At 31.5% G+C, this 23,817-nt stretch overlaps 1 protein-coding gene across 3 annotated transcripts; it reads left to right on the top strand.

Annotated features, from left to right (window-relative positions):
- The first annotated feature begins 3,336 nt into the window (after window positions 1-3,336).
- Window positions 3,337-17,901, top strand: LOC120083698 (uncharacterized). 3 transcript variants are annotated; one of them, XM_039039538.2, is made up of 9 exons: window positions 3,337-3,618; window positions 3,797-3,834; window positions 14,808-14,916; window positions 15,026-15,049; window positions 15,134-15,202; window positions 15,896-15,934; window positions 16,038-16,146; window positions 16,794-16,854; window positions 17,481-17,901. In XM_039039538.2, exons 1-9 carry the CDS (start codon window positions 3,499-3,501, stop codon window positions 17,725-17,727), a joined length of 816 nt encoding a protein of 271 aa, XP_038895466.1. In that variant the 5' UTR covers window positions 3,337-3,498; the 3' UTR covers window positions 17,728-17,901. The 3 variants fall into 3 exon arrangements, with proteins under 3 accessions (XP_038895466.1, XP_038895468.1, XP_038895469.1); XM_039039540.2 differs by having other exon boundaries at window positions 3,339-3,618; window positions 16,044-16,146; XM_039039541.2 differs by having other exon boundaries at window positions 3,509-3,618; window positions 3,797-4,438.
- Window positions 17,902-23,817: the final 5,916 nt, after the last annotated feature.

Raw genomic sequence — 23,817 nt, 5'->3', positions numbered from 1 at the left:
GAAAAGACTTCACAATCTTATAAAATATATAAATTATTTTTTTCATTATAAATTAGTTTTGAGATGATATATCTTGTTTCTTTGTCGGTACTCAACTAAACTAAAAAGCTAATTTTATGGACGAAATTTACACTCGATTCATTATACTAAAAAAATTTTACACAAAGATAACACAACAATAATATATTATCCTCTCAAAGTTGTACGAGTCAAAATATCCAAAGTTTATAGACGATCTCAAGTTTGAAAGAATAAAGATCAATAGCACGTGATTGGTAATTGACCCATATAATTAGTAACAAACTAATCAACATACACTGAGTTAAGTTAATAATTAATGCATGGATAAATGGAGAATAAACAATATTCGCCGTCTCTGGTGGATCTCGGATTTCATATCAGGATGACACAAGTACAAATAAATTTAATTTTAGATGTATCGATATAATATTCAAGTCATATATATCACTTAAGCGAGCATAACTAACTGACATACGAATAATGACATATCCAAAATTTCATGTTAGGGACACTACATAATGATAAAAGTTTAGTCCAACAACTTCTAAATTTGTGTCATATATAGTTCTTGAACTTTAAAAAATATATACTAGATCATTGAAATTTCAATTTGTGTGTCTTATACATGGTATCAGACATTTTTTTTTAAAAAAAAAATGATGTAACTATTGACTAGAAAGTTGAAAATTTGAGCTTTAATTAGAAACGTCTATATATATTTGAAAATGGAGTTAAAAACAAAATGTTGTCTACTACAACAATTGTTTTTAAGCATTTTTAATATTTTATGAGGTTTATAGATTTTAAATTGAAAATTTATATATTTGTTAAACATTTTTAAGGGATTTTTTAGTATCATTTTTAAAGGACTTATTAGAGATAAAATAGAAAGTTTAGATATTTACCAACCATAATTTTAAAAACTAAGAATTAAGCTTATACTAACTTAAATGTAATTTAAAATAATGGTAAAGTAAATAAAAAAAAAACAAAAAATTATATGTAAAATGGTATTAGTATGCCTTGATTTTTAAATACTAAAAACCAATAACCACATAGTTATCATTAAAAAAATATATTTGTATCTAAATATGTACACATATGTAATAAAAATGAAAGTGGAATTAGTTTTTTCTAGCCCATTATTAGTGAATTAAAAATTATATATATATATATATATATATATATATATGAAATTTTAAGCATTAAAAAGAAATATATAAATATAAAAAGGAAAAAGAAAAAAGAACTGCGTCTCACTAAAAACAATTGTATATAAATATGTACATATATGTGATAAAAAAAATAAAAATGGAATTGATTTTTTCTGGACCTTTACTAATGAATAAAAATTAGGGTTGTTTTTAAATATAAAAAAATTAAATCAAAATATTAAAAAAATATAGTAAAATTTTAAAATTATCAGTGATAGATACTGATAGACTTCTATTAGTATCAGTGACATTGATAGACACTGATAAGTCTATCCGTGTCTATCAATGTCTATCATTGATAGTTCTAAAATTTTGTTATATCTTGTAAATATTTTTAACAGTTTTACCATTTGAAATAATTTCCATGAAAATTATATAAATATATACATAATTTGAAATTTTAAGCATTAAAAACAGGTATATAAACTATAAAAAAGGAGAGAAAAAATTAACTACCTTCCCCACTGGTTAGAACCCTAAACACCAGTGTACCATAGTGCACTACACAACCATTGAGCCAAGTTGCATATTTTAAGGGCCACGAAAAATATATATTCAATGGATACTTATCTTTTATATTGATAAAAAAACAAATATATATATATGTGTGTATAAACCAACACAATGTAAGGGGTCGTGCCCCTGACCCTTTGATAGATCTGCCTTTGTTCACCACTTTACTTCTCCATTGGTAAATCTCTTCCAAAAAATATATATATATATATATCTTCTTGCTCTCTAGATTTTGTGTCTAGTTTCTATTTGGTCTCTTAATTTTAAAATGTTGCACATTTAGGCTCCGTTATGTAAGCATTTGATTTTGATTTTTGTTTTTGAAAATTAAGTCTATACACATTGCTTCTACTTCCAAATTTCTTCATTTGTTCATTTGTTATCTACTTTTTTTTATCAATTGTTCGAAAAACAAAGTCCAATTTTGAGAACTAAAAAAAAGTAGCTTTTAAAAACTTGTTTTTATTTTTTGAATTTGGGTGTGAATTCAACCATTGTAATTAAGAAAGATACAAATTATTATAAGAAATGAGGGAGAAAATAAGCTTAATTTTCAAAAACAAAAAATAAAAAAGAAATGGTTACTAAATAGGACCTTAGTTTTTAATGTTTGAGTTTGTTATTGAATTTAGTCCCTAAGTTTCAAAATGTTACAATTTTATTCCAAATATTTGAGTTTTGTTTCAATTTTGTCCATATATTTTAAGATTTTACAATTTTAACCTTGATTTTCATTAATACTCACTTTTCTTCATTGACATCAATGTTTATTAATTAATTTAAAATAATTATGAAGTCAACTGATTTTAAATTCAATTTTAATAGTGATAAGAAATAGTGAAACTTAATTACTTAAACTTATTTTAATTATTTGAAATTAATTAACAAACACTAACTCTAAATACGGAAAAAAAGTATTTAGTTAAACATTAAACTTCAAAGTATAATCTTAGAAACCTATGTACTACATTGTAAAATTATAAATATTTTAAATGCGATTTTTAAAAATAGAAAAATATGAAAAACTATTTATACAAAATAGCAAAACTTTAATCTTATTTGATAGAGGTTAATAGAAGTCTACCTGTGTATCAATGATAGAAATTAAATAAATCTATCACTAGTAGATGCCGATAGAAGTCTATTAGTATTTTTTCTTCTTTTGATATTTTTGTAAATAATTTGATTTTTTTTATATATGAAAATTTTCCTATTTTAAAGTCTATAGATTAAAATAAAACCAAACTCAAAACGTAAGGATTAAATGTGTAACATTTTGAAACTAAAGACAAAAAAAAAATTAGACTCAAAACCTTAGGATGGAAAATGTATTTTTCTAAAAAGTATATAGAGAGTTAAGATAAAAGAAAAGCATCTTAGAAAGAAAGAAAGAAAGAAATATAAAAATCCTGAAATTAAGAAAAAGGATTATGAAGCTAACGTTCAAATATTTAAATATTGGTTCGGAGAGCTAGGTTCGGAGAAGTTCAAAATTAGGCGTCTTTAACTTTTTGCTTCGGAAAGCCGTTGTTCTCCCGAACCTCCCTTCTTCTTCTGGTTCATCTTTGGTTTACACTCTTTATCTCATCTTCTTTTTCCTTTATTCCCTTGGAACTTTGTTTCTCTGTATTTATGGCTTTTTCATAGCTCTTTAAATTCCTCTGTTTTCTCATCAATAAAACCCACAAATTTCTTTCATCATAAACTCTAGAAAATCCCCAATTTGTTGGCTACAATTCCTTGATTTGGAATGGCGAAGACATCGTCGATTGGAAGCAGAATGAGAAACAAACTTGCAGATATTACGAATTCGAAAACAATGAGAGCTCACATGGAAGATGACAATGGCGTTATCGATCAGCTAGTGAAGGTGAATATCTCGTCTCCTCTTGCTTCCTCTTTCAGATTTCTACTTCTTTTTCCTTGTTTCTTTAGGGTCGGTTTGGATTGATATTCTTTTTTTCACTTAGAAACACTTATTTAAACACTAGAAAATCAATCCAAACATCTGAGATTTTTGTTGGGTTTGATTTTAATTTGTTGAACAGGAAAATATGGCTCTTATGAAACTTATCATGGAGAGGAAGTATCCTTCTAGATTTTGATATTCTGTTTCATATTTTGTAGTCTTGAATGAATTTTCTTTATATCACCCATATCACAAGCTTTGAATTTCATAGATTCCAAGAGGATATTGAAAATTGGGTTAAATTTTAAATTTGATCTTTGAAATCTTTGAAGTTTCATCCTTAGTCTGTTTTTTACAAACTTCTTTAATTTTCCTTCCTAGAGTGTTCGATTGAAGTGTGCTAATTTATTAGTACATTCACATGTTTAGACTGTCTGCCCTTCAATTTAGGTAATTGTTAGTTACACTCTATTAAAGAGCTGCTAGCAAAAAGGGCAAAACACATTACAATAATTAGATTTGAAGCCTAGATATTTGCTGTTTGCAAAAATGGCAAAAAAAAAGCCTAACCCACATATACCGATGTAAAATGTAGCAAATGCCTGTGAAATTTATCACTATTTCGTTTCATCTTTTCTTCTCACACTTTCCACCCTTTCCTCTTCATTGATACACTTCTCCATCTCTACTTTTGCATCTCCATCGATACAATGTCCAAACTTTTTGACCATTTCATTTCGACTTCTTCCCAACTTCTCTACCGTTTCGACAAAATGGCAAGGTATTTTATCTTTTTCTCCATCATACTTCTATACATTCACATGCATTTGTTACTGATAGTATATCTTTGTTAATCCTTATTCATTACTTGTGTTTTTGTCACTGTTTCACTTTGTTTGATTTTCTAAATTTTCTATTTCTTGTCTATTACTTTTTTTTTTTTTCGTTTTAACGGTTGACCCTAATCTCTTGTTTTCACGTCGAGTAAAAAACCGAAATAGGAAAAAACTTATGGATTTGAGAATGACAAAAAGAAAGTAGAACTTTGAAAAAGGAGAAATTTCAAAAAGAAAAAAAAAAAGAAGAATAATACAATATTTTCCAACACTTGATACACTTGACCTTGACCGATATGTTTTATATGCTTTATACATTTGATAATGATGCTCTTGATTGATATTCTTGATATACTTTATAATGATACACTTAATAATGATATACTTATATTGTTGATAAACTTGTCGATATGATATATCGTTGATAAAATTGATAATGATGCATTTCTTTATACTGTCGATACACTGATATATTATTGATAAACTTGATAATAATGAGAAAATTCACATTTTTTACCCTCTTGAAAGTTTTTTTCCTTTTTAAAAAAATAAAATAAAAATTGGACTCTTTTCGAAAAGCTTGTTTTTTTGGACCTTTTAATGATGAAAGTGATATAAGCATTGAAAACTTTTAATATGCAATTACTCCTGTACCCTCACCACTTTATTAAATTCACACTTTATTAAATTCATCATAATTAATTCAACAACCAAATTCTCAGCAAATTAATTATTTTTACCCATCAAATTAAGTGTTTTACAACCCACAACTAATAACAATCCTATTAGCCACAATTAAAAAAAAAAAAAAATCTCAATAAGGTTATTCACAAAAAAAAAAAAAAAAAAAAAAATCACCAAATTATCTCCACAACTCAAATTTTCTCTTCTCAAAATTTGTACTCCACAAAATTGTGATTTGTCAATACACTATGTAAAAGGTTATGTATTGAATTGTTCGACCATTTCTTTCATGTTAGAATTCATTTGCTTGTCTTGGTTTCGAATTAGCTATGCTCACTTGTTTATCGTTTCTTTTCTCTAATGTGTAATTACTTCTTTATTGGTAATTATTAATGTCTTTTATAATAATTGCCAACAAAATAGTTAACAAAAACATATTTAAAAAATAATCTTTTTTTAAGACACCCAATCGGGCTTCATACGAGGTCATCAAGTCAAGAAGATTGGGTAGATATCTTGGTATCGTGCAATGAATTCCTGATTGAGGTTTATTCTAGCGGTATAAATTCAATTTAGTATAATCTTGTTATAAGATGTATACTTTAATTGAGGTCCAAAACTCCTACATTTATTGTTCGAAATGATGAAAATTTCACACATTTCTGATATGAGAAGAGGTCTTGGCTACCTTTTTACATATCCAAGCTTCTGAAGTGTTCGATTAATCAAGGATTTCATCTATTATCTGAAAAACTAAATAAATTCCATCAACATTTAAGTCAGTCCCTTACAAGACGAAGTAGGATATTCCATTGTCCCCCACATATTTTGGTCTTAACCCATCACTTAATTTTTATTGCTTACTAATTTTGAGACGCATAACTTGGAGGATGATGTAGACCATATCTCAAACTCAATATTTCAATGATTGATTTTGAAGGGAGACATGTGATGGTAGAGAGGTAGTAGATGCAATTGTTAATGGAAATAACACTAATGGGTGATACACATCATGTAGAAGAAGAACCTGTACTGAACTATGGATGTTCATCTCATGTTCCATATGCAACATGTTGTAACTTGTCACATCTATCCAGTAGCATAATCATCATGCCAAGTTAGTCTAGATTTAAAGATGCAATCATCTACATTAGCAATTAGAGGTAACTTTCAATTTATGGTGAAGAAGTCGAACATAAAGCTACACCAAGTTAGATGTATTGTTGAAAAATACAAATGGAAACTGAGAGTTGTTAAATTGAAAATTTGTGAAATATTTAAGATTTCTAAGTATAATAATATCCATACATGTAAAAATGAAATCCTGATTAATGATCATAGGCAAGCTTCTAGTTGGATTCTCAGACATTTAATAAAGTCAAAGTTTGAAGACGTTAGTCGTTCATATAGCCAAAAGAAGACATAAAACAGGAGTTTGGTGTTAGTTTAAGTTATGACAAGGCATGGGGAGAGCAAGGGAATAAGCATTAGCTTTAGTTAAGGGGTCATTTATGTTGCGTAGATTTGGTGAAGCCCTAAAAATTGAAATTTCTGGTTCAGTCTTTACATATGGACTGCAAGAAGATAAGTATTTCAAGCATGTCTTTATGGCTTTGGGTGCTTCCATTAGGGGGTTTTGGATTGCATTCACCCCGTTTTAGTTATGGATGAAACAAATTTAAGGGGTCAGTACATTATTAAACTCATACCTTAGACATAAGGGTGTTTAAATGACTCGATAACTCAAATAACCCAGACTACCTAATTTAAACTATAAGGTTGGGTTAGTTTTGTTTTCAGGTTGGGTTGAAATTTTTCTATTTTTCTTGGATTGGTTTGGGTCTAGGGTTGAATTAAAAAAAAAAATGGGTTGACTCAACCCAAGCAAAATTACATATATATTAATAAAAAAATATAGTTCATTTAGAATTGATGAATTTGTGAATTCTTTATGTTTTTCTTTTAAGAATGTTTGCTTTTGTATAAAAGTTTATAATAAATAGTATAGATAGTTGGTATGTAAGAATTTAGTTTTATGAGATTTTAATTATTAAATATGTGTTGTAGATAAATTTTAAGTATTTTAATTAAGAAGAAAGTAATAATAATAACCCGACAACCCAACCCAACCCAACCCAAGGGGTTGGGTTGGGTTGGGTTGGGTTAGAGACCATGTTTGGGTCATTTGGGTTGCCAACTTGGCCAACCCAAACTTTCGAGTTGATCCAAAAAAAATGCCACAACCTGACCCGACCCATATGTACACATTTACTTAGACAATTAGCATAAATATTTTTCATTGCTTTGATGTCCTTCTTGAGGCCCGCCACATGTTGATCAAGGGTCTAAACTTGCTTACCAACTTCTATAATGAGTTTCATAAACTTCTTCTTCGTACTCTTTTTTCTTCCTCTTTTTCCTCCTTTGTCCGTCTTCATCTGCATCAACATCATCATGAGCGTGAATCATCAGAGGCTCGCCATTAATATGTGGGACATGTGGTGGTGTTAGTGGTAAAATAGGGGTGTCGATGGTAATAATAGTGCTTTTGGTGGCAACATAACACGATCCAAGAACGCCATCTCCTGCTCGGTTGCCACAAGTTCTGATGTGATAATCGCCTACAACAGAATATTGTTCATAAATAACAATGTATTGCAATCATTATAAAATCGTTAGAAAGGAACATACCGCTTCAACACCAAACACCTCATCCTTGATCACAGTATAGGAAGAAGAGTGATTGTCATTCAACCGGTTGGCAATACATCCAGTTAAGGACGACACAATTTCATATGCTTATAACTACGTAAAATATAATAAAATATATTTTGTTAGATAAATGATAATGCAATGAGGGTCACAGTAACTGAAACTAGTTATTACAACCTGGAAAGCATGTGGGAAACCATATATACTATATATTTTCTGTTTCCCGTCATTACTCTTCTTGTAAGTGTCTACTTTATGTTGCAGACCCTTCTTGAGTTGTTTTATTACCATGTCAAATATATATTTATCCCAATCTTAGTTACAAAAACGTCTCCCAATCATCAACGTAACCACGAAAATTATACTTCATGCCTGATTTTCTCTCCTTCCCCACCAGTCCAAATTCAATAAAATAAACAGAAAAGTCTTGATGGCATCCTCGTCATTCTCAAACTCTAGTGACCACTCATCCAGGTCGTATCCGTTCATACCCTCAATATCATTCAAGTATTTCCTCCTCAATCTTATATGGGTGTTATCACTATACTATCTACCCATCTAGTCTGGTGTTTCAATCCCATTACTAGGTCGAGATCTCTCTGACCAAATGACACCTTCGTGTTCGTTAAAACTAATCGTACCTCTCATCGTCTCGTTTACCTCTCTAAGTAATATATAGTGTAGGGTCCATTAAAAATATGTTAACCTCTATAAGAATCATATTCAAATATAATATTTAATGGACCCTTAATACATTATATATTACTTAGAGAGGTTAATGAGGCGATGAGAGATATGACTAATTTTAACTTGGTTGACACGAAAATGTCATTTGGTTGGAGAGAGTTCAACCGACTAGATGGGGGTAGATAGCAATATAACTCATGTTAGATTAAGGAGGAAATATTTGAATGATGTTGAGGATATGAAGGAATACGAACTGGATGTCCTATATCCATCACTAGAGTTTGAGAATGACAATGATGCAGTCAAGACTTTCCAGTTTTATTTTATTGAGTTTGGACTAATGGGGAGGGAGATAAAATCAAGCCTAAGTTATAATTTCCTTGGAGTTATAATTTCCTTGGTTAAATTGATGATTGAGAGGCATTTTGTAACCAAGATTGGGATAGATATATATTTGACATGACAATAAAATGGTTCAAGAAGGGTCTGCAAGATAAAGTAGACAAGTACAAGGAGAGTAATGATGGGAAATAGGAAACATATAGTCTATATGGCTTCCCACACACTTTCCATGTTAGTTTAGTTGTTGTTACCCTCGTTACATTATTAATTATCTAAGAAATATATTTTATTATATTTTATGTAGGTATAGGCATATGAAACTATGTCATCCTTAACTAGACGTGTCACCAACCGATTGAACAACAATGTCGTACCACATATTTTGTTTGTTGGTCTTGCTCGCACTCTCCTTCATATGTTGTGATTAGGGATAAGGTGTTTGATGCTTAATGTTTCTCCTTTCTAACGTTTTTATAATGATTGCATTGTGTTGCCACCAAAAGCACCGCTATTACCATCGACACCACCTGTCCTACATCATCAACACATTCAATGATGATGTTGATGCTGACAAGGATGAACAAAGGAGGAAGAGGAAGAAGAAGAAGAGTATGAAGAAGAAGTTCTCATTAAAGAAGTTGGTAAGCAATTGCAGGCTATGAAAGCAATGAAAAAATATTTACTTGATTGTAATGTATGAGTTTACCACTGTACTTACCCTTAAATGTGTTCCTCCATAATTAAAATGGGGTGAATGCAATTAAAAAATCTCAAGCCTAAAGCCATGGGAACATGCTTGAAATACTTATCTTCCTGCAATAGGATTTTCAATTTTTAGGACTTCACCAAATCTGGGTACCAATTTGTAACATTTTGTGAAATACTTTAGGGCTTCACCCTTGCCCTCCGACCTTATCATAACTTAAACTAACACCAAACTCCTCTTTTTTTTCACAATATCTTTAGGTCTATATGAACGATTAACGTCTTCAAACTTTGACTTTATCAAATGTCTGAGAACCTAATTAGATACTTGTCTATAAGCATTACTCAAGATTTCATTTTTACACGTATAGATATTGTCGTACATAGAAATCTTAAGTATTTCACAACTTTTCAATTTAACGGTTTATAGTCTTCATTTGCATTCTTCAATATGTCACCAACTTCTACATCTTCAGAAGAATAAATTGATTTAGCATGATGACTGTGCTACTGGATGGATGTGCCAAGTTATGACATGTTGCATATGTAACATGAGATGAATCTTCATAGTTAAGTACAGGTTGTTCTTCTGCATGATGTGCATCACCATAAGTGTTATTTCCTTCGATAGTTGCATCACCATGAATATCTTGTTCCGTCTTAAAGGACGGGCCTAGATGTTGATGAGAGTTATTTAGTTCATTGGATATATGAATTGTTTGGATGGAAATTCTTGATTGCTTAAACACTTTGGAAGCATCCATTTGTGAAGATCTTCATCATTTTGAATAATAAATGCTCTTTAGACCTCAATTGAAGTGGTATGTTCCTTTCTAAAGATCTTCATCATGCGTTAAGATCTTCATCATTTTGAATAATGTTTGTTGGATATAATAAATGCTCTTTAGATCTTCATCTTATAACAAGATTCTCAACTGAATTTATATTGTTTATCCTATACACTTCAATCAAGAATTCATTGTACATAATTCCAATCTCTATGACAAACCCCCCCAACTCTTCATCGTAATCTTTTTCCCTTCCATTCCAAACACCACCAAAACAAATCCAAACGTGAGGAATAACTAAAATAGAACCCGATGAATACCCAGGCAAGATTGAGATCGGACCGAAAAATGGAAACCCTACTTCTATCTGTACCCAGTCCCATACCTGGCCAAGACAAGCACCAGGTCCAAAGCCAGTACCCGTACATCTCTCTACACCCAATTAATACCCGACCAAGGTCTATGCCGAGCCAAAATCCAATAGCCTTACCTTGAACCTGGTCAATACCCAATCGAAAACCTCTGGTACCAAACCCGACCAGGGCAAGATGTGGGTCACCTCTAATCTCTACCTCTCGATACCAGGCTAACGTCCCAACCCTAATCTCTTGCACCTAGTCCAGACCCGGTCAAGGCAAGACTGAGTCACCTTTACCTCCTCTGGTACCAGGCCAATGTCTAAACCCACACCCAATCCATACACAACCAAGGCAAGACCCAAGCCATCCATACCTTCTCTGGTACTAGGCAAACCCCTAGCCCTTTATACCAGGTTCAAACCTAGCTAGAGCGCCACCTAGGTCACCCCTACCTCTATCGGTACCAAAAAAATTGTTTCCACCCAGTTAAGACTCGACTAGGTAACAACTGAGCCAACACATACGTGGCTCGATACCAACCAGCAATCTTTTGAGCCCAATCGATACTAGACCAGCACAAGATCGGGCCAAATATGGTCCACATAAGAGTTACCAAGTCAAAAAGATTGCATAAGTATTTTGGCATCATACTGAGGGATGTAATTACACATTAGAAAAAAGAAATGATGACCAAGCAAGCATTGCTAGTTCGAAACAAAAACAAGTGAAATGAAAAAAAAGAAATGAATTTAAACAAGCAAGCATTGCTAATTCGAAACAAAAACAAGTGAAATGAAAGAAAAGAAATGAATTTAAACAAGCAAACATTGCTAACTCGAAACAAAAACAAGTGAAATGAAAGAAAAGAAATGAATTAAAACAAGCAAGCATTGCTAATTCGAAACAAAAACAAGTGAATGAATTAAACATGAAAGAAATGATTGAACTAATACAAAATGAAATACATACCTTGTGTATTGACAAATCACAATTTTGTAGTGTACAAGTTTTGAGAAAAGAAACTTTGGGTTGTGGGGATAATTTGGTGAAGATAACTTTTTCTAAATAACAATAATGTTGATAAATTTTTTGTTGTGGGTAGTGGGATTGTTGTTAGGTGTGTTGTAAAACAATTAATTTGGGTAAAACGGTTAATTTGTTGAGAATTTGGTTGTTGAATTAAGTAGGATGAATTTAATGAAGTCGTGAGAGTACATTTTAAGTTTTAAGTTTTCAATGCTTACGTCGATTTTATGTGAAAAAAACAAATTTTTCAAAAAGTGTCCAAATTTTAGGGAAAAAAAAACCCAACCTCGAAGAGGGTGAAAAATGTCAATTCCTAGGACTCATTTATATTGCTGAAATACTTGATTGATACATTGTTGATATACTTGATAATGATGCAATCGTTTATGCTGTTACATACTTTATAATAATGCACTAGTTTATACCGTTGATATACTTGGATAATTATACTATAGATGTACTTCATAACCATACATTGTTTTATACTGTTGATATATTTAGATAATTATATTGTTGATATACTTTATCGTAGTCATACACTGGTTTATAATGTTGATACACTTGGACAATTACATTGTTGATATACTTTATAATTATAATGTATTAGATGTATTGGTGATACACTTGGTATATAATGTAAGTTAGTTGCTATGAGACACCCGCTTATTCTATTCATACACTTTAATAAACTTGACTGATTATCATGGGATAACGTTTTGAGCCTTGGTACCAAGGTTCATTACTATGCAAAACTAGAGGTTTTAGACACAATTGTTCAGAAATTATTTCTAGATTTCCAAATAAAAATGTGTCTAGGAGAAATTAGGAGTTTGTCTGATAAAAACATTGTTAATACTTTGGTTTTCAATTAGGGGGTCATATTGTAAAACTTAGGTCGAAAGATTTTCTACATAATCACTGGATTAAATCGTCAAGCATTCTCACAATCCACAACAACAAATATCCAATAAGAGCCCAATGGTCTTGAGGAATGCATTTTTAACCATTTTCAAGAAATAGACGATACAAAAATTATAGCAACCTTTGGTATAGGAGTCCGTGATGACCAACCCACGGTCAAATTACCAAATTTTCTAATTTTAGAATGTTTATCTATTACACAATAAAGTAGATTGGAAACACCTTAAAATGATAGATGAAGAAATGTTGCTTAATTTTCCATGGGGGGGGTGTACGCTATCATTTAATTTAAGTGCAGAATATGTTAGAAGAGCTGCAAAGAACAGTACGACTAATTTTTTATCAGAAGGATTTTCACATGTTCTAGTGTGTTAGGGTACTAGAGATAACCCAAAACTTTCAGAAAGTCCAAGTAGGATTGTAACGAATATAGAAAAAGGAAGCCCAAGAATACTGAATTGGAAATTAAAAAAAAAAAAAAAAAAGCTTTTCATATTGACTTGCAAGATTTCCTTGGTTAAGTATTGGCTAAGCAAGTGTCGAAGGTCACATTAAAGAGTGATAATGAAGAACCACTATTTAAGTGGCAAAGTAACCATCGAAGCCAGTACACTCTTGACATATTTGATCTCGTCAGATATTCAAATAATATTCAAACTCAGTGGCGTGGGCTACATGATGACCTTCATCAATGCTCTTTAATGTGACTCCCTACATTTACTTAGCCAATTTTTCTTGGCCTCCAAACAAATTTTCTAGCTTTAATAGGAGTAATAAAGCTTCTATGAATTATAAGTCTCCCCATTCCTGAGTTTTGAATTAGTAGCAGTTGGATCTAATTCAAAGATGTCATGGCAAACAGCTTTGTACCTTTTTGAAGTGCATTTCTAGTAAATTTAATAAATCTCACATCATTTCTCCTCAAGAAAAGTGAGGCAAACCTATGCAACTTTAGGTGTCTTTGCTCCCTTGATGTGCTCCGACATCTCACTGGTCTTGATCTTCCATTTCTTCAAGGTCGTTGTCGCATCTTCAGGTGGCATGACTTTATTGCTATCTTCATGGAAGTAGACCATGTTTTGTAGTCTTGAGTGTGTTTAGATTTTTTATGTCTTTAAAAACTTGAAGTCTCCCATCATCTTGTAACAATAAATACACTTCAAGAGTAAGTTGTGTCCCAAACAACAAGCTTCAGACTGTACATAATCTTCAGAAGTTCCACCATAGCTTAGTGTTATGCTAGCTTGGTTCTTGAAGAAAGTAGCACAAAAGGGAAGAAAGGAACTTTTATTATAAGAAGGTAGCTTTCTGGAGTCAGACTCTTTCCCACCCTCTTTCACTTTACGAAAATACACTTTCTATTTATAGACATGAGATCCTTGGTGCCCTAGTAAAACGGTTTTTCTAGTCCCTTCTTAGATATAAATTATTCTACATATTTTGTTGAAGTTTATCCTTATATAAAGAAATAATCATGAAGTTTATCCTTATCATTAATTAGAGTCTATTTTGTCAAAGTAAGCTTAACTCAATGGTATGGGCATGTGCTCCGATCCAAGAGGTCGGACATTCCCCATCCCAAAATGGTTGTACTCAAATAATTAGAACCTATTTTAGATATTTAGACCCTAAAAAAATACATGTGTTATATTTAAAATGGATATGGATAAGGATATTTAGATTCTAGAGAGGCCTAGAAAAATCTTTTTACTTAGGCCTCAAGGATCTCATGCCTATAAAAGAAACATAAGTCAGTCAAGTAAGAAACAGTGAGTAATGTGCTTGAGAGAATATAGAGAATAGTGAGAGATCTTTCAAAACTGTTCATCTTTGTATTTTCTTGATAAAAGTTTGTTTTTCCAAGGTCTCTTCGTTTTTGTGCTAATTTTTTCGACAGAATCTAAGATGAAAAATTAGGCCCATGTGGTAACTATTTTGACTAAGAATTTTAATGTTTCTTTTAAGTAAAAACTATGCGCTTAAACTAAACTTAGTTTAGCCTAAATATTGCTACCAACCTTCTCCTTTTACTGCTTCAAGTTTCCATCAAAACAGAAACTTCAAAAAGAATTTCCTGAACATTTCAACAGTAAAATAATTGACCTGAGTGAAGCTGAGTTGCAAAATCTGAGGGCAAGCATTCAGAAACTGCAGCTTCAGAATTGGCATCTTGCTCAATCAAACAGTCGCTTTTTAGCAGTAAGATTGTATAAATTTTCAGAAACATTTCAAATTATTCCTCTGATGAAAGTTCATCTGACACCTCCCGTACTTTTAATTATAACCATACACTTTCTTCCTCTTGCAGGAAATCAATTTAGGGAGGAAGAGAGTAAGTTTCAAAATGTCTTGAATTGATTTATTGGTGCATTTATTTATATGTGATGCTCAATAATTTGTTTCTGATGTGTTCTAGATTAAATCACTGGAGCATGAGATTGAATGCAAGGAGGCTTTGCTAAGAGCAAAGTGTTTGAATGTAAAGGTATTATCTGCAGACTATTAGCAGGGGACATTTATTTTACTTATAACTATATAGATACTGTTGATGCAAAAATCCGAATAAAAAAAAATGCACCTGACAGCAATAGTAAATTTTTAATTCAGAGAAGACGTGACATGCAAAACTAGGAGAATCAGTGCGGCACTTGCCATAACACTTTTGATGCCTAAATCAGTAAGAGTCTGTAGTAAATATTTTAGGGATGAGAATTAACAGGATTTTCCCTCTCCTCTTTAGATCTGGACTATGGGTGTGCAGATTGTTCACTCTCGGAGCCAAAGGTTTTCACCCTCAGCCCTATCTCGGGCTGAGGCCAAGGGTAACTCCTCATGGGCCTTGGCTCATGGTTCACCTGGCCCAAGGTCCATTTGAGCCTTGGGTCGGATATTCAATCTGAAGTTTTGTCTTTTGTTTCATTCGAGCCCAATTCTTCTTGATTCCAAATCTTCCCATAACAGATATAATTATCCAAATTTGTTGACTAAATTTGTTATTTAACCAGGTGGAAAATAATGAACTAGGAAGAGCTTGGAAACCAAATAAATAAGTTCTCACAATGCATTCTTATAGATAAGAACCAACTAGCCTTTGGGGAGAGATCAAAGTTGATAAGCTAATTTATGAAAAATACTGAACCAATTCTCATTGATGAACAACGGCTATATATTCTGACAGGGTAAAGCAGAGATGAACAATAGAAATTCTGAGTGGCAGGTAATATAGTGATTTCCTTCTTTTCAGCTATCTGATTTATTATTCTGCTTATGCCTCACACTTTGCTCACAAATATTTTAGATAACTTCACCTATTTTCCTAGCTTCAGGAAGGGGAGAAGCCAACAGGGCAACCTTCACTCGCAATTGTTAATACTGACACCAAATCTTGCAATGGAAATACAAAGCCTCCTGGAAGAACTAGAAGCCAATGTAGGTTTTCATGAAATGATATCATGATATGATCAAAAGAAGAAAAAAAACATTCCATTTTACTGTCAATTTACAAAACAAAAGGGTGTGTCATTTGAGACCTATAATTAGTACTTCTCATTATTAGTACTATAGGCACGTTTAGTAATCGTTTCCTTTCTTACCATGGTTTTCATCGTTCTAAGAAAAATAGTTGAACTCTTACGCAAATGTTAAAAGTAAAAAAACGAATCTTTAAATTATTCTTTTTGAAAACATTGGTAGAAATTATATAGTAAAACAAGACATTTAGAGGTGGAATAAGTGTTATACGCTTAATTTTCATAAACTAAAAACCAAAAATTAAATAGTTACCCAATAGGTCTTAGTAAAAAGTTTTCCAGAAGAAATTATTTGATCTTGGGTTTTTACTCTTTTGAAATTGCTTTTGATAAAGTGCTTCTCCATGAATCTTTTCCAACTCCTTTTCTAAAACACTTCTAACTCCTTTTTGGCTTGCCCTCAGAACCATCATATTACTCTCCCAAACCCAATGAGAGTGATGAGATATTGATAGTATACTTATTATTATTCCTTTCTTTGTTTATTTTTCTTCTTATCTTGCTTATTGTTCTGGTTGAAAACTAATGGCACTTGAATCAATGCAGCTATGGGCCCTTCAACTTCATACTCGACGGTGGTTGATAAAGAGAAAGTTGAGAACAAGAGGTACTTAGTCATTCACACATTTATATATATAGTAATATTTGTTCATGATTCTTTCCAATTTGTGTCTGTCTGACAACATTTAGGCCATATTTGATAACCTTTTGGCTTTAGGCTTTTAGTTTTTTGAAAATTAAGCATACAAGTACCTTTTCCACCTCTAGATTTCTTGTTTAGTTATGTACTTTCTATCAATGTTCTAAAAAACCAAACCAAGTTTTGAAATCTAAAAAAAAAAGTTTTTAAAACTTGTTTTTGATTTTAGAATTTGGTTAAAAATTCAAATCTTATTCAAGAAAAATGAAAACCATCATAAGAATTTGGGAGGAAATATGTTCAATTAAAAAAAAAAACAAATGGTTACCAAATGGAGTCTTAGCTTTTTTGTTTTATATTTTTTTAAAATCCAAGGCAAGTTTTAAACTTAGCTCAAACTCACAACCCTTCGGTTCAAGGATGTACCCGACCACTCTACAGAATTCAAATGTTTTGGTTTCAAGAATTTCCCTAAGAATTCAAATGTTTTAAAAAAAATGAAGATCATTTGTAAAGAAATGATGAGAAAACAACCAAATGATTATCAAACAGATACAGGGTCGATCTTAGTTATTTGGTTTATCTATTTTCAGGCATTGTGTAAGAAGAAGACACTCTAGTAGATTTAGATATCAAGTGAGAGACCTTGAAGAGAAGTTATTTGAAATAGAAGACATAAAACTTCTTGCTAGTGAAGAAGAAGAAAAAGAAACGAAGAACAATGGTAGCTCATTATCCTCCCCAAGAACTTCAGTTGGAAGGCCATTTAGCAGAGCAGCTAAAGAGATTCAATCTTATAAAGAATCTCGTCTCAATATTAAAATCAGAAGACAAGAATGAGAATTGAGATTGGTATAATATAACATATCTACGGTTTGTTGTTTGTGATGTTTATATATCATATTGGATGTGGGAGGAAGTAATTTATGTTGCAAATTTGCTTACATGTATGTATTTGTAATTACATCATTTTTAGAATATTGTGTTATGAATGTGGAGAAAGAGATTTGAACTTGCGCATGGTTCGAAATATTGATATATGATTATCGAAGCTATGTATAAGTTTTTAAAATTGTTATTTTTAGACCCCTCTTGATTGTTGAAGTATCGAAGGGAGGTACATATTATAATTATAACTGAGTTAAACTCACTTTGACGGTTGGTGTTTAACTTAATTACTAATTGTATAGAGGTTAGATAAGGAATTTACTTTTAGGTTATATAAAACAAAACATAAGAATAAATACAAGTTATATTCTTCTCAAGGTCTTCTACATGTTAGTCTCAAGGTCTTCTACAAGTAGAGTAAAATGAAACCATTTATTAGTCAATATCCTACAAGAAAAAAGGGAAAAAAATGTTATCTTAATACAAATAAATAAACAAATAAGACTTAGATTACAAAAATTAAAGAGGAGAACTTCTTAATTTGATATTCTACAATATAGTATCTTTGGCATTATTTTTGACACTCTTCTCAAGGTCTTCTATATGTTATACTTACAATCCCAAATATGGTTTAAAAAATGTTAGACAATTTAGTTCTCAAACTTTAGTTGGTAACGATTTAATCACTATATTCTAAAATTTATAAATAAATAACAATTTAGTCTCTATGCATTACAATTTGTAATTATTTATTTCTTATTGTAGAAATTTTTATCAAAATTAAGTTTATGTTTTTATTAGGAAATTTATTTTAAATGACAAAACTGCTAAAATATTTATAAATAATAGTAAATATTCACAGTCTATTTGCGATAAACTGCAAAAGATCACGATAGACTATTAATCCATGATAGACATATATAGTAGCCTAGTCTATCGTAGTCTAACACAGATAGACAGTAAAATTTTGCTATATTTATAAATATTTTGGTTTATTTTCCTATATTTGAAACAACCTTTTTTATTACCTTGAGAATTTCACTTTAATCATTTTCAAAAAGTATAGTTTTATTTGAGACGACATGACAAAGGTCTAATTTTAAAAAGCACTTTTAAAAGATGTCTAAACACAATTTCTATCTCAAAATTGTCTAAACTTAAAATGTTTAATTAAAATACACCATAATTAGTTTAAAATGTACATAGATATACTCTTCCTGATAACTAGAGGAATTACACAGTACTTAAATGCAAAACCCAATCCAAACATTAAAAGTTCCCATAAATAAGGGAGCAATCTAGTATTTCAAATATTCAAAGTTCTTGTAAATAAGAGATTTAAAATATAATCTAATAATTCAAAATAGCATAAATAAAAAAAGATTTGATGGAATTAAATAAATATAACGAAATCAAATCTAGATTTATTAGATTACAAAAACAAAATGAAATGATAAAAGTATAGCATGTTGGCTGACGGGTGCTGAACCTCCCTTTCCTTTCATGGTCCGAGTTTGCCCCTTTTTCGTAAGGTCGAGCTAGTGACCTTTCCGATGTTGTGATGATCTAGGTGGTTACCCTTGCTCAGAAATGGATCACTTTTAAACCAAAAATCATGAGCCCGGGAGGGCAGACTAATAAGGGTAAAATTGAAATAATGATAGTCACATCAGGGTCAGAAGAATGTAAGAAACAGGCCAATGAGTCGAGGGAGGAAGATACTAGGGAAAGGAAAGGCATTGGACCAAATGGCCCATCTTGTCCTCCTCGACTTGAGAAGCCGAGGTCGAGGTGAGCCTCTTTCCATTCTGAAGGCCCACTTCTCATGGGTCATGATCCAAGGCCCCTTGGGCACCCCTTTCGCATTCCCCAATCCTTCCTAGATTCAGAACCCTAGCTCCACCTCACTATAAATAGGGGGTCATAATCACCTAAGTTCTTCTACCTACTTCTAGCTTGCTGCTCTGACTATTTGCTAAATATTTACTTAAGCATCAGAGGCTTTGTGGCAGACACCATACCGATGTTATTTCCTTTTTGTCTTACGGGTCGTATTCCTTCCCCAAAATTATAAATTCGCTATTGAAGGTATGTAAAGGTCAGGAAAATCTTCTTGTCCGAATTTTTTCATCAACATAAAGAAAGATTAACCCATGTAACAACCGAATAACATCTTTATGAGCATAAAATAGAAAAATAGACTAAAAAACAAATCAAAATTGTTTTTTTTAATATAGAAATAACAAAAAATTTAGACTAGGTACAAATACAAGGTTTGCAAGTTAGTGTTGTTTTTTAAGGGATTTTAAATACCGTGAAGTGGAAGCAATTGTTTGTTATTGTGTCCCGATTTTGTTTTATAGAACATCAAGTAGAGTGACGGAAACATGTGATAAACAAAATAACTAAGCATGCTTCTCTACATAAATTTAATAGAGAGAAGAAGGGATCGAGAGAAACTCACTCTTGAAGAACATCGTCTTTTCGCTTCCTCTCCACAATACGAATACGAACATTGCTTCTCTTGATCTTCTAAACTTGGCACCGCCACGAACACAACAGTAACGAAGAGGACACCACCACAATGTCTTCCTCGTTATTCTCAAAGTGAGAATCAAGACAGAGTTTCGTAGGTCATTTGGATTAATTTTGGTGAAGAGAGATTTTTGATTGAGAAAGCACAAAATCACAGAGAGAATAAGAGGGGATGAAGAAGATGATGGTATCTATGAAAAACTAATTTCTCATGTACACACCCTTCCCAAAAAATAACTCCCCTTTCATTTTAATTAATTTGAGAGAACAACTCCCAAAGGGAGTTACTAATTTGAATTCAAATTCAAATTTCGAATTTAATATATATTGACTACTTTAATATATATGCATATTAAACTATAGGTTATATCACATACAACCTATAACCTATAGTTCATATTATATCACATATAATATAATCTATAGTATGATATAATATAAACTATAGTTTATAATCTCTCATAAAACCTATAGTATTAATGTGAATTATGTTCAATAATTTTAAACTCATAGTTTTTATATGAATCACATTCATATAATTAATATTTGAATCATATTCAAATATTTATTTCTCTCATAAAACTATATAAATATAATATGAATCATATTCATATTAAATTTAACATATAGTTTCTATACGAATCATATTCATATAATTAATATTTGAATCATATTCAAATATTTATTTCTCTCATAAACTATATAGATTTAATATGAATCATACTCACACTGATTTTAACATATAATTTCTATATGAATCACATTCATATAATAAATACTTGAATCATATTCAAATACTTATCTCTCTCATTAAACTATATAATGTATCACCATACATTATATTTTATAAAATAACAACATACATTAATTGTATCTTATGCACAAATACAAGGCATACACACTTGTTATGATATGTGTTTATTGATATGTATTTATATTGTAAATTTAATAAGGTGTCCTTTATTGTAATTTCATCTCTCCTAGATTAGGGTTTCTTAATTACCTATATATATGTATCTTCAGCCTGATTAAGTGAATAAAAATTATCATTCTCTCTAGACTTCTAAGTACATGGTATTAGAGCTATCTAGGGTTTAGAATATTTATTCAACGACTACGTTAGGGTTTACGCTTCTCACAAGGTTAGGTTTGAGTTGAGTCATCGAGTTTTTGAGTGGTCGTTTGTCTCACCACCCATTCCAGGAGAAGCGTCATCACCGTCCGATCACGTCTGCAGTCGTCCATCGCCAGAAACAGCCGCGCGTGAAGCTCACGCACCGTTGGAACAGTAGTCCTCCTTCCCCACGCAGTGGCGCGTGGGAGCGCGTGGAACTTCATCTCCACTTGGTTCTTCTCGACTTGTCGTTTCTGATCCTTCTGTGCATTTGATTTCATCGAAATCTACTTGGTTGTGAGTTATTTGGATAAAATACCCTTTTGTGTTTAGAGTTTGTTGCTGTCTTGTTCAGCTTGGAGTAGTTTTGCTCTTTTGTTTGCCTTTGATTTTGATTTTGATTTGTTCTTTCTGCTTGTGAGGTCTACAAATTACTTATTAGCTCATAATAGATGAAGTGAAGCATATGGTCATCTCTAATATAATTCCCTTAGCATTGAAGATAACTGAACACAAATTAAATGGATCGAATTACTATGATTGGCATTGAACGATTCAGTTTTACTTGCTTAGTATAGATATGGATGATCATGTGACGGAGGAACCACCAAAAGATGAAAAGAAAAAGGTTTGACTTCATGATGACGCTTGACTTTATCTTCATATTAAGAATTCTATTGAGAGTGAGGTTGTTGGTTTGGAAGATCATTGTGATTCTATGAAACAACTCTTAGAATTCTTAGAATTTCTATACTCTGCGAAAGAACATGTGATAGGATATACAAGCATGAAACGAAAGCAAACAGAATCAATAAGCACTCTAATTACATTTAATTTGAGTTCTAAAAGCATGTTTTTGCAAGAAAAACACAAGAGAGTTTATTTTCACATATCATTGATGAATTCAATTCCAAGTTGTTATTCACATTAATTCAGCTTCAAATCGATAGTGAACCACCAAGAGATCTTCTCTACTATTCTCAGCCTTGAATTTGAGTGGTGGAACTCGAATTTGAGTGAATTAGGTAAAAGAATTTCTGGATTTGAGAGGAAGAAGAAGATGAACTAGCAAAACCGATTTCTCCAACTACATCTATCTCAACTTCTTTCAATTCTGAGTGTTTCAATAACCTTCAGCATGCAAGCACTTTAAACCGTTGATGGCAGCAACTGCTTAAGAAAATAAGTGGGAATTGTGTGTGTTTGTGGGAAGATCGCCTCCTACTTGGAGGAAAGTGGGAAATTCCCGCTTAAAGCTCAAATTTTCAAAAAATAAATAAATAAATAAATAAATCCAATTTTTTAATTAATTCTAAATATAATTAATATTTGATTTAATTAATTCTCAATTAATTAAATCTAAAAATACAAAATCCAATTTCTTAAATTGAAAATTAATTTGATTTTTAATTAATTAAACATATTAAATTAATCAATTAATTTAATATCAAATATTAAATTAATCACACACTAAATTTTAAACATGAATCCTATTCATGCAATTAATATTTAAATCAATATTTAAATATTATAAACTTTCCAATTTCATTTAATTTCAATAAATTAAACGTTAATTATATCGAATATAATTAAGCAAACCCTAATTTCAATTTGAACAATTCAAATTGATATTATTCCAAATTCACCCAATTTAATAATTCAAGGTGTTCATGTTTTACGAGCTAGTAGAGGGACCTTATGAACCTACAGTTCATGAGCTCCAACGATTAAGATTAATTGGCTAAGACTCTTTAGACTGAATTAATCAGTATTCGTTAACTATTGAGTCACACCAATATAGCTCGATAGTTGCACTCTCTTCATTGTAGATATATTTGTATCCATATGATATAACTATAACCAGTAAGTCGACCCTTCACAGGTTCTTCATAATATCGTGGGTCAATATGTTGTTTTACCTCCGATATTACGTCTTGTTCCTTAAGTTTCCACTGATCCTCTAATGAAAAATTGGTTTATGATCCAATCACTAAGTCGAATCCCTCTCGAGCCAGTGAGAGGGTGGGGTCCCTTGTTCAAGAGCTGGATTCAGTACTTTCAGAGAATAACCTTTCTCCTATCCCTAAATCGGGTAGGCGTGAATTCCATCTTGCACCCTATGTCTTAAGCTATCTACCCGGTCTTACCCCTGAAATGGGAGGCTTATTGAGCCAGTGCTATTGAGCCAACTCTCACTCATGAAAATCTAAGGATAATCCCAAATAAATAAATAGGAGTTCATAGTTAGTTTAGGATTAAGATCGAGTTACTTAGGTCATCTAAGCGAAATAGTCAGTCTTAAACAGTAAACAACATTATAAAGTAAGAGTGACTTATTTCTTGGTCTGATCTTATGCAAACTTATTGCATAGGATGCCCCCACTCCTCATGTC

The sequence above is a fragment of the Benincasa hispida genome, chromosome 8 (genome assembly GCF_027475165.1).
Source record: "Benincasa hispida cultivar pf3 chromosome 8, pf3_genome.v1.1, whole genome shotgun sequence".
Lineage (NCBI taxonomy): Eukaryota > Viridiplantae > Streptophyta > Magnoliopsida > Cucurbitales > Cucurbitaceae > Benincasa > Benincasa hispida.
This window is presented reverse-complemented; position numbering and strand designations above follow the sequence as displayed.